Below are 9,962 nucleotides of genomic sequence, written 5' to 3' on the forward strand. Positions count from 1 at the left end.
ATACATGTGTGTATATATATGTGTGTGTGTATATGGGTGTATATCTACATGTGTGTATATATGTGTATGTGTGTGTATATATACATGTGTGTATATATATGTGTGTGTGTATATGTGTGTATATCTACATGTGTGTATATATACGTGTATGTGTGTGTATATTTGTGTATATATATGTATGTGTGTATATATACGTGTGGGTATATATACATGTGTGTAGATATACATGTGTGTAGATATATATGTATATATATATATGTATATATATATATATGTATATATATATATACACATATACTATACACACATACATACACACATATATATATATACATATATACACACATGGATAGTTGTTTGGCTAAATACATGTAAATGATATTGAGTCAAAAAAATATAATAAGAAAAGTCATTTCAATGGTCTCATTTTAAACCCAAACCACTACAAAAAAAATCCTAATATAAATATTCAGGGCGGCACAGTGGTGAGTGGTTAGAATGTCCGCCTCACAATTCTCAGAGCGAGGATTCAATCCCAGGTGGGTTTGGACCTTTCTGTGTGGAGTTTGCATTTCTTATGGGTTTTCTCCGGATACTCCGGTTTCTTCCCACATTGCCAAAACACGCATGCTAGGCTAGCTGGATGACACAATGGCTAGCAACCAATTCATTGTTGTTTCTCTAAGCATGCCAGTGAAAAATAAAGAAATGCTTCGGGGGGGGGTTACACTTTTTGCCCACACGTCAATATGACTCAGCGTACAAGACAGCCTTATCTCGCCGACTCCTCCCAAAGACAAGGCGATGTTTGGGCGTGGTGACGAGCTACGCTATCCAGTCCGCTTTAACAGATGATGCAGAAATTAATTGGACGTCTATCAGCATCAATGGCAGTCATTGAGGTTTATGCGTACGCGTTTTGCTCATTTTTGCTTATTTCGACTCTTCATCCAAGTGATCGGAAATTTGCGGAAGATATGAAAAATGGACTTTTACAAAGAAAAAAACTTTATTCAACGACAAATAAATATAATCTCTGAAATATCCAGAAAAAATGCTAGGGGGAGAAAAAGTATTCACTTCTTCCTGAGCTTCTTAACGAACGTCACCTCGTCTCTGTTTCTGATTCCATAACTGCACAAAAAAAAAATCAAATTGGGAATAATAAATACAAATAAAAGATAAATGACCGTGTTTATTCACTTACTCTTTCAGCCTCAAGCGGTCATCTTCTAATTTCTCTCCTTGGAACATTAAAGTGTAATTCCTCCAAACATACCTCCTAGGAAGGTAAATTATTTTTGTGAGCCTTCGTTAGTGTTTATGAGCGTTTTTAAATATTATTATTTATTTTTTTACCAGCTGATGTGCTTCATGCCGCTTTCACGCTGCTGCTTGAGCGTGACGAATCTGCGAATGGCTTTCTTCAAGTCTAACACACTGGCGTCCTGCACCACCACGATGGCTAGCGCAACCACATGCAAAAAAAAAAACAATTATATATTTTTCAGAAGAAAAAAAGTTGGAAAAAACAACAGCCAAAAGCAAAAAAAAATAATGAAGTCATACGCATAATTTCTCCGTCCCCTTTTAAAACCTTCACAGTCATGGCTTGGCCGTATTCTAGTGCTATCTGGGAATTGATTTCCTCCAAAGTCACCTGCAAACAAACGCATTCCATAAAATACATTTTCGAGTGATAGCTAATTCGGCCCACAATGCTAACTAATTCTGATGTGCACGTTCCAAAGCAAAAAAAAATCCAAAGTAAATGTACTAATCAAATACTCGTCCTTCCTGCTGTTCTATCCGTTTTAATTTTAATTCAGAAACACAGATTCGCTGCCATTGATGAAGCTAGACGTCCAAAAGAAAAGGAATGTACCTGAATGGGAAGATCGCAGAGTAAAGGATCTTGCACGAGGCGGGCGAGTCCTTCCTCAAATAAATCCAAAACTTCAGCATGTGTTAAAGCTTCGGCATCTTGTTCGTCCTCATCATCAGGAGCAGAAATAGTGTCGGACATTTTCTCTTCTTCCTTTATATTTAGACCTACGGTGGTCTCTTCGCTCGGATTTACCATTGCAAATAATTACTGTTTTTAAAAAGCTATATAACGAAGCAAACAGGAATAGATATTGGCGTTAAATCACTGCCTGAAATTGTAACAGGTGTGTATCTACGAAATGTGTACGGCGTAGTTTGGAAATCGGAAGAAAACTGTTGCAAAAGAGAAACGTTCCGCCTAACTTTAATTTCCGATCAGACGCTTTTAAGTGCTATCATAACTTTTCAATCCGGTATTGTCTATCATAAATTATAACAGTTGATTTTTTTAAAGTTGTAGACTTTGTATAAATTAAAGCAAATATTTATGAAAAATAATAATAGTAAACAAACTATGTACGGTACAAATTGGTCACCGGAAGGAAACTGGTATTCTGTAGCAAGGTTCCGTCTACCTTTTGTCTTCTTCGAGATAAAGACACATTAAGAAAGCAGTTTAATTCTTTCATGCACGAATATTTTTTTTCTTAAATCTATCTATTACATTCATATAGCAAAGGGGTCTTAAACCTGTGTTTCAGGGTCCACTTGCGGCCCCCATCTGACATACTAACAGTAAAAAAAAAAAAAAAAAAAAAAAAAAAAAAAATTGCTGTTGGAATCTTTGTTTTGTTTATGAATCTCTAATTATGCAAAAAGAGTTCTGCCACATTTTCTAATGCGCCCTTTAAAAATGAAATAATACCGGTTGTCTTAACTTGAAGAAAACTTTATTGGTCCGTTTTTGGGCCTCGCTCGGAGGCCTCGGAACTCTCGGGGGTCCGCGGGGCAAATAGTGAGTCCGCCCCTGGGCGTGACACGTCAGACAGGTGAGGGCGCGGCATCCGAAGGCGGGTCCCAGGGAGCCTGCGCCCTCCTGCCCACGGTGAGGAGGCCGGTGGCGTGGTTCCGCGACACGTGCAGGAGACGCTGGAGGCGGCTGTCGAAGGCGCCCCCGATCTCCGTGCGCTTGCCCAAAGTCAGGATGCCGGCGGAGGCGTCGGCCGACCCGTGCGGGCGACACAGAAACGGGTGCAGACGACAGGTGCGCGACGGCTGTCTGCAACATTCGTGGGGGTTGCAGCGAACCTCCTGGGACAGCAGCACCAGCGCCAAGACCAGCACCGAAACATTTTGCTGTAGAACGCACATTGGGGTCGTCAATGTCAATTCCTTTTAAATGTTCAAATTCCAGTATTTGGGCAAAAGGCACCCTTGACTGGTCGCCAGTAAGCCATAGGGGAACAGAGACAGATGACCATTCGCATTCAATCCCACCACCATCGAGCGGGAATCGAACCCAGGCTTGCCCGCACTAAAGTCAGGTGAGTGAACCACTACTACCACTAAACTAAATAAAGCTGTTAAAAACAAACTAATGCGCATCAGGGTTAGGTGCGTAAAAATTTTTCATTGATAGTGCACTTTATAGTCTATAACACGTGTCAAAGTGGCGGCCCGGGGGCCAAATCTGGCCCGCCGCATCATTTTATGTGGCCCGGGAAAGTAAATCATGAGTGCCGACTCTGTCTTAGGATCAAATTAAAATGAAGAGTATAGATGTATATTACATTTCCTGATTTTCCCCCTTTTAAATCAATAATTGTCATTTTTTAATCCATTTTTCTGTGTTTTTAGTTCAAAAATCATTTTGTAAAATCTAAAAATATATTTTTAAAAAAAGCTAAAATAAACATCATTTTAGATCTATAAAAAACTGAACAGAGTCTGACACCCCTGGTCTATAAAATGCGGTATAAAAAACTTTAAATGAGAAGGAAAAAAACAGACATTAAATTAATAATAAGACAGCAGTTTGTGGAAATCCTGAATAAATATGCTAGAAAAGGCAAAACCAATATAAAAAAAAATGGAGGATTTTTAATTACCTTGTATGATAAATCTGAGCCAGCCAACATCTTCACTTTAGGGTCGAACCAAATCATCTTCTGGCTTGTTCCGTGGACCTGCGGCTTTTGGTTTATATAGCTTTTGTGCGTCCCACCGTGACGTCATTCGGGTCATTTCTTGCTTTTTTTCCTGCCATTAATTAAATTAAATTCATCTCCAGGACTCTTCCTTCCGATGCAGGTATGTCTTTGTTGACGTTGACTACTATCTTATTAATACATGCCATCGTGGATAGTCGTGAAGGCGTCGGCCTCATTACGCTTCTAATATACAAATATCAACTTGCCCTTTCATTAATATGAAGCCCATTTCCATGCATAATGTGAGAATGTACGCTATATATAGCTGGCATTTTTTTTTTGTGGCCCTGGAATGAAATATCATTGTTTGTTCTTTTGGAGGTTTTGTCCTTCATAAATGATCGAAGGCAGATGTGCCAAAGTCAGTTTGTTGCTCCCAAAAGTGAACTTAATGGCTGCCATTGACGGCCCTGAACGTTAATGGCAAGGAAAGATGAGCATCCACGGCCGATTGGACATCAATGAGTTCATGTGGAGTCATTTTAGGGGACTGAGAGGTCACTTCCTGTAAATTTTGGATCATTTACTATTTCTTTTGGGGGACTTTCCGGCCTGCTGCTTCTTCATTGGCTGCTTTCTGTTGATTTTTACAGATTTCCAGGTCACTTCCTGTTGTTCTTCCACGCATATTATATTAAATGAAGTCCTTTCTTAACGTACCGAGACGTTATAAACAACGACGCCACTTTTAATGGGTCTCTTCAAAGAGCTTTTACAGAATCCACACTCACCCTGCAGTGGTACACATGGCTTCATATATATATATATATATATTTATAGTATATACTATTTTCGTTATTTTTTTTTTTAAACCCTGGTGTTACAGTACGAATCCCTCATTACAGTCCCTTTCAGTGGCAACTGTCCAAACCATCACATGATGCCGAAATAAAAGTTAAAAAACCCAACTATATCAACATTTACAACATGTCTACAGAAAACTCATATTATTATTCTTTTTTTTTTTTTTTTTTGTACATTTGAAGAATTTCACATCACGGTTCACCAAAGCTTGTGTCGAATCACATCATGTGATGGTGATTTTTAAAGTGGAATGAGTCCAGGACGTCCAAAATGAACTCCTGTGGAATGATTGGGAAACTTCTAGACTGGAGTTATACAGAAAAGGAATCAAAAATGTGAAGGAATAAAAAGGTAGAGGCCAAGCCTGAAGCCTGTACCCGCGGAGTAGAATGACAACAGAACGTTGGCGGGTGTGGAAATGGGATGTTACCCCGAGAAAGCAGAAGAAGAGGGATGTATTCATTCATTCCAATGTAAACTGTCCAAAGAATGTCACTTTAATCCCACAGAATGCCATTTTTTTTTGCAATTTAGGGGAAAAAGGCTTCAAGTAAATTTGAATCCAGAGTTTTTCTCTCATTTCTGAACCGCTTTATCCTCAATAGGGTCGCAGGGGGGTGCTGTAGCCTATCCCAGCTGACTTTGGGTGACACCCTGAATTGGTAGCCAGCCAATCGCAGGGCACAAAGAGACGGGCAACCAATCACTTGTGGCTAGGGGCAATTTAAAGTGACCAATCAGCCAACCATGCATGTCTTTGGAATGTGGGAGGAAACCGGAGTACCCAGAGAAAACCCACGCAGGCCCGGGGAGAACATGCAAACTCCACACAGGTGGACCGACCTGGACTTGAACCCCGGTCTCCCACTGTGAGGCCGACACGCTAACCACTCTACCACCGGGCGGCTCAGTTTTTTTTCATTCATTCATTTATTTTCCGAACCGCTTATCCTCACAAGGGTGGTGGGGGGTGCCGGAGCCTATCCCAGCTAAGTAAGGGCACCATGAAGGGGACACCTTGAATCAGTGGTCAGCCAATCACAAGGCGCGAGGAGACAAACAACCAATAGCTAGGGGCAATTTAGCATACAATTAGCCACAATTTAGCATAAAATTAGCCTAGCATGTGTTTTTTGGGATGCGGGACCCAGATAAAAACCCACGCAAGCCTATGGGAAGAAGAAGCAAACTCCACACATTTTAGGACTTACCTGGCATCGAACCCTTGACCCCAGAACTGCGAGCCACCATGCTAACCACCAAAGATTTTTTTTTTTGTGCGGAAATTTTCCAACTGTGTCTGTGTCGACCTACTCGGCGATAAAAAAGTTTTTTTTTAAATGATGTATTATGTAATAATACAAATATTGGCATCATCTTCTGCTTTCTCGGGAAATCTGACCTTCACACTTGCGTCTCGCTTCTACCGCGACGACCCTTCTTCCTCATCGTCATCCCATCCGGACTTTTCCCCGCTTTATTATTTGCACGCTCCGTCGTCCGTTCGTCTCCGCGGGCACAGGCCGCGGGTCAGCAGGTTCCCGCCGGATCCTCGTTAAGCCCCTCCTTCTCCGTAATGGAGTCCAGGGGCGCGGACGCCCTGTGCGGCTGGAAGTGGAGGTGCGGCGGCAGGGCCGGCGGGGGCGTGTAAGCGGGCGGTTTGGGATGACTTTGAAGCAGCGGGAGCGGACAAGGAGAGACGGTCCGGGCTTGGGCTTGCGAGGGCGACGGCAGCGAGGGCGACGGCAGCGAGGGTTGCGGCGGGTGGGCGTGGCAATGAGGCTGAGGGGACGACGCGCCGTTCTTGCTCAGGCCGCACGACTGAGCCGCGTAGTGGATCTGGCGTAGGGTGTCCACGGCTTCGCTTTTGGCGTGCTTCAACAGATCCGCTTGGCCCTGCCGTGCCACCAAAAACAAAACAAAACAAAACATTTAAATAGGGGTGTCCAATCAGTTTTTTTTAACTAGCTTTCAGTTAAAAGATGAAAATATCAGTCGCACAAGAAGCTTCAGTTCAGCCTCAATTCTGTTGCACCATTCAGCTTCAACACTAGATGGAGCTAGCCATTTAAACATGGACAGGAATAGACTTTATATACCGTCAACTTGTCAGGGGAAGAAAGGTTGGCACTGAATGATCATTTTTCACTGTCATTGACGGTTATACACGTCTATTCCAATTTGACTAAACATTAAATTATTGATTAAAACGATCGGTACATAATATTGATAATATAACTTGAAGTACAAGTAAAATAAAGTCAAATAAAATGTTGAAGGAATAAATGATAATATTGATGATTGAAATTCTTATCCTGCAGGTACTGTTATATGATCACTACCATTGCAATCCACAAGGGGGCAGTATTGAACCGTTTACATAAAGGCCCAGTCCTTTTCTTGCTTTATGCACAACATTTCTGCTTTTCGCACAGTTCGTTGCAATTTAATTTAGGGGCCATATAACGTAAATATGCCTTTTTTAATGGCTTGCATACAAATTGTTTGTCATATGATACGCCTGCACAAGCAATAACTTAAATATGGAACAGGCAAATCAACTGTAAAAATATGTGAAAATTGCTATACTCGTTAATTATTTGGCTGCTCACAGGACTTCACTCCTTCACCGCCATTGACGGCGATAGATGTCATATTTAGTTGACCTGGGAAGGCTGAGTAAATATTAAAAAATTTACACCCAAGCTGGGATAGGCCATCCATGACCAATGACAAAAGTGTTTTTTGGTGCAAACCGGATTTGAATGCATGCCTTTTATACTCAATTCAGTCAGATAAGCACAATTTCAAGATGAATGATGAAAACTACGGACAACGTTCGCCTCTCTGACTCCCCTGCGTTGTCATGGTAACAAAAGACATTCCTAAATTCCTGATCTTTTAACGCAATTTTTCAACAAAACACCTTTAAACTGCCATAAACTGTGGCGAAATGCATAATACTGTCATCCCTGAAGCCCCCCCCCCTGAACTTTCCTGACCCGCTAACGGCTAACGGCTAAGCAGATGTGAAAAAAATGGCATGTAAAGGTAACATTTCTGTGCTGCAGGTACGCCGCTGCAAATGAGACTCACATGACTGGCGGCTATTAAAAATGTCATGCATTTGAAAAAAACATACACACACACACACACTCACTCACGAATGATGTAAGCCACGAATCAATGGCGTGAAATAAGACGGCGACAAGCTTTGCTGACGCGCTTCCGTGGGCATGCGGTGATCCACGGGGGGCTAAAACCAAGTCGCGGGCAAAATCCTAGCACTTTATCCTTATTAAATACCTAATCCCCCTCCTTGTTTGTCCTAATCGGACCACCTCCCTAATAGAGGCTCGCTATTAAGTCATTTGTCTTGTCACAATTCATTTCTAACCGCCTTGAAAATAGAGGAAAATTATACATAAAACGCACCGCCCAGTCAATTTTGAAAAGTATTTTCATTTGTACTGTGTACGTAATTATATATTTTTGTATCTCAATTATACAATTTTGTTGTGTGTAGCCCTTGCTCGTTAAAAACCTCAAATCCATTTTATTTGTAAACGCTGCCATTGATGGTGAGAGACGTCCAATCCAGTTTGACTGCAATCAAAAAAGAGGAGGTCGTCTTATATTCGGGCGAATGCGGTAAATTCCAGAATATGATTATTGGATTTATGCGCTATCCAATGACCTTAATAAAACGCAGCCAATGGGTTAAATTACTTAATTAATAAATTATATACTTTTAAAAAGAAGTTTCCCCCCCATTTCCGATCCCCGAAAATTGATGATCACATGATCAGATCTAGGAAAATATTTAGTCATTACTTTCGGCCAATCAAACTGCGGATACATTTTTTACTTTGACTAAGTTTGATGTATTTAATAAAGGGACAATACATATTAATGTAATGTGACTAGACAATGTTAATTCCTGATTTATTGGTGTGAGCTATTACGCTATACATACCACATACATTTTTGGTAAATGTATTATTATTCCTAAAAATGCTTCCCGACGACGTTGCTGTGAATTTTGGTGAACTTTGTCCGATTTCTATGGAATCGAGAGACGTTGTCTTTTGTATTTTTCCTATTGTGGCGCATTGTGGAATTTTCCTGACTTCCAATAACAAAGAAAACTCAAATTATTCAAGGTCAACGTCTGACCCGCTGTCATATACGCCATAAACAAGCCGCCCACGAGATCTATAGGAGTAGCCAATTGGCAGAAAGGTATGAATGCAATAACAACAATCACGACGCCTCTTAAAACCTGCACGAGAATACTGAAAAGAGGATGTTTGTTGTGTGTTTGTGTGTTATTTGGAAAAGGTTGTTTGAGTGCTCTAGAAAAAATAAAAAAAAATAGAACGAATGCTGAAGAGGTTGTATTTTGGAACATCGTGTCTTTGGATGCCTTTGCCTACTTCAGGCCATTTTTCAAAATAAAGTAAGCACGTACGACATCATTTTTCCTCTGGGAAAAAAAACCTTGTTTAACGACCAATGCTTTGCATTCGTAGCGAGAATTCGCCGTTTGGCGAATTCCAAACTGCCGGCTAACGTTGATAAACGGCTAACGCTAACGTGTTTGCGCTTTAATGACAGAAAGCATCCGTCCTGGCCGAGCAGCCTCCGTCGGGGGAAGATGCGCATCCACGCGGCGCTAAATGAATTGCGGCGTGAGGACGCCGCCGGGAGCAAAGTATCCGCTCCAGCCCCCCCGTGTGGCATGTGGCGCTACGTGGCGTCGTAAATTACGGCAATACGGGGACGCCCGAGAGGGTGTTTGTTTTTCTGGCGTCGTCTTGTGACGGATTTGACGGCAAGTCATCGGCGGGGAAACGTGCGTGTGGCGAATGCGTGGGCGGAGCGAGCACCTTGAGCACGGTGATGTTCCAGGCGTAGCTCTCCATGGCTTTTTGAAGTTTGCGTCCCTTTAAGCCTTCCTTTGCGCCGATGCGATGGAGGTCCTCGTGGAAGTCCAGACCTGCACGGAAGAGGAAGTCCGCTGTCAATTTTCAATGCAATATTTGACACCGTTTTGGACAACAGTGACTTTACATTTCAAAAACCAGAAGCCATTTTTTTCCAAAAGTGATTGCACTTTTG

The 9,962-nt window shown here is 41.7% G+C and overlaps 3 protein-coding genes across 4 annotated transcripts in view; all 3 read right to left on the minus strand.

The window, feature by feature from the left end:
* Positions 1–990: 990 nt before the first annotated feature.
* snrnp25 (small nuclear ribonucleoprotein 25) lies at positions 991–2,217 on the minus strand. 2 transcript variants are annotated; one of them, XM_077617970.1, is made up of 5 exons: positions 1,886–2,217; positions 1,570–1,660; positions 1,360–1,465; positions 1,208–1,282; positions 991–1,151 (listed from the first exon to the last, which is right to left on the minus strand). In XM_077617970.1, exons 1-5 carry the CDS (start codon positions 2,081–2,083, stop codon positions 1,106–1,108), a joined length of 516 nt encoding a protein of 171 aa, XP_077474096.1. In that variant the 5' UTR covers positions 2,084–2,217; the 3' UTR covers positions 991–1,105. The 2 variants fall into 2 exon arrangements, with proteins under 2 accessions (XP_077474096.1, XP_077474095.1); XM_077617969.1 differs by having other exon boundaries at positions 991–1,134; positions 1,886–2,215.
* A 651-nt stretch (positions 2,218–2,868) lies between these two features.
* Positions 2,869–4,304, minus strand: hcrt (hypocretin (orexin) neuropeptide precursor). Its single transcript, XM_077618658.1, has 2 exons — positions 3,936–4,304; positions 2,869–3,183 (listed from the first exon to the last, which is right to left on the minus strand). Exons 1-2 carry the CDS (start codon positions 3,990–3,992, stop codon positions 2,869–2,871), a joined length of 372 nt encoding a protein of 123 aa, XP_077474784.1. The 5' UTR covers positions 3,993–4,304.
* A 491-nt stretch (positions 4,305–4,795) lies between these two features.
* The window catches only part of LOC144088446 (inactive phospholipase C-like protein 2), a 54,472-nt gene continuing 49,305 nt past the window's right edge, over positions 4,796–9,962 (minus strand). The window contains exons 5-6 of the mRNA XM_077618865.1: positions 9,731–9,840; positions 4,796–6,737 (exon numbers count right to left, since the gene is read on the minus strand). Coding sequence (XP_077474991.1) covers positions 6,372–6,737; positions 9,731–9,840 — 476 coding nt within the window. The 3' untranslated portion in view covers positions 4,796–6,371. The remainder of the gene's footprint in view (positions 6,738–9,730; positions 9,841–9,962) is intronic.

This window comes from Stigmatopora argus, chromosome 14 (genome assembly GCF_051989625.1).
Source record: "Stigmatopora argus isolate UIUO_Sarg chromosome 14, RoL_Sarg_1.0, whole genome shotgun sequence".
Taxonomy (NCBI): Eukaryota; Metazoa; Chordata; class Actinopteri; order Syngnathiformes; family Syngnathidae; genus Stigmatopora; species Stigmatopora argus.

Coding starts and splice junctions, on each gene's coding strand:
- snrnp25 (XM_077617969.1), bottom strand. CDS start 2,083: ATGGTAAATCCGAGCGAAGAGACCACCGTAGGTCTAAATATAAAGGAA. Junction 1,466..1,569: donor AGGGGACGGAGAAATTATGC/GTATGACTTCAT, acceptor TGGTTGCGCTAG/CCATCGTGGTGGTGCAGGAC. Junction 1,135..1,207: donor GACCGCTTGAGGCTGAAAGA/GTAAGTGAATAA, acceptor TTTTTTGTGCAG/TTATGGAATCAGAAACAGAG.
- hcrt (XM_077618658.1), bottom strand. CDS start 3,992: ATGATTTGGTTCGACCCTAAAGTGAAGATGTTGGCTGGCTCAGATTTA. Junction 3,184..3,935: donor GCTCAGATTTATCATACAAG/GTAATTAAAAAT, acceptor TGCGTTCTACAG/CAAAATGTTTCGGTGCTGGT.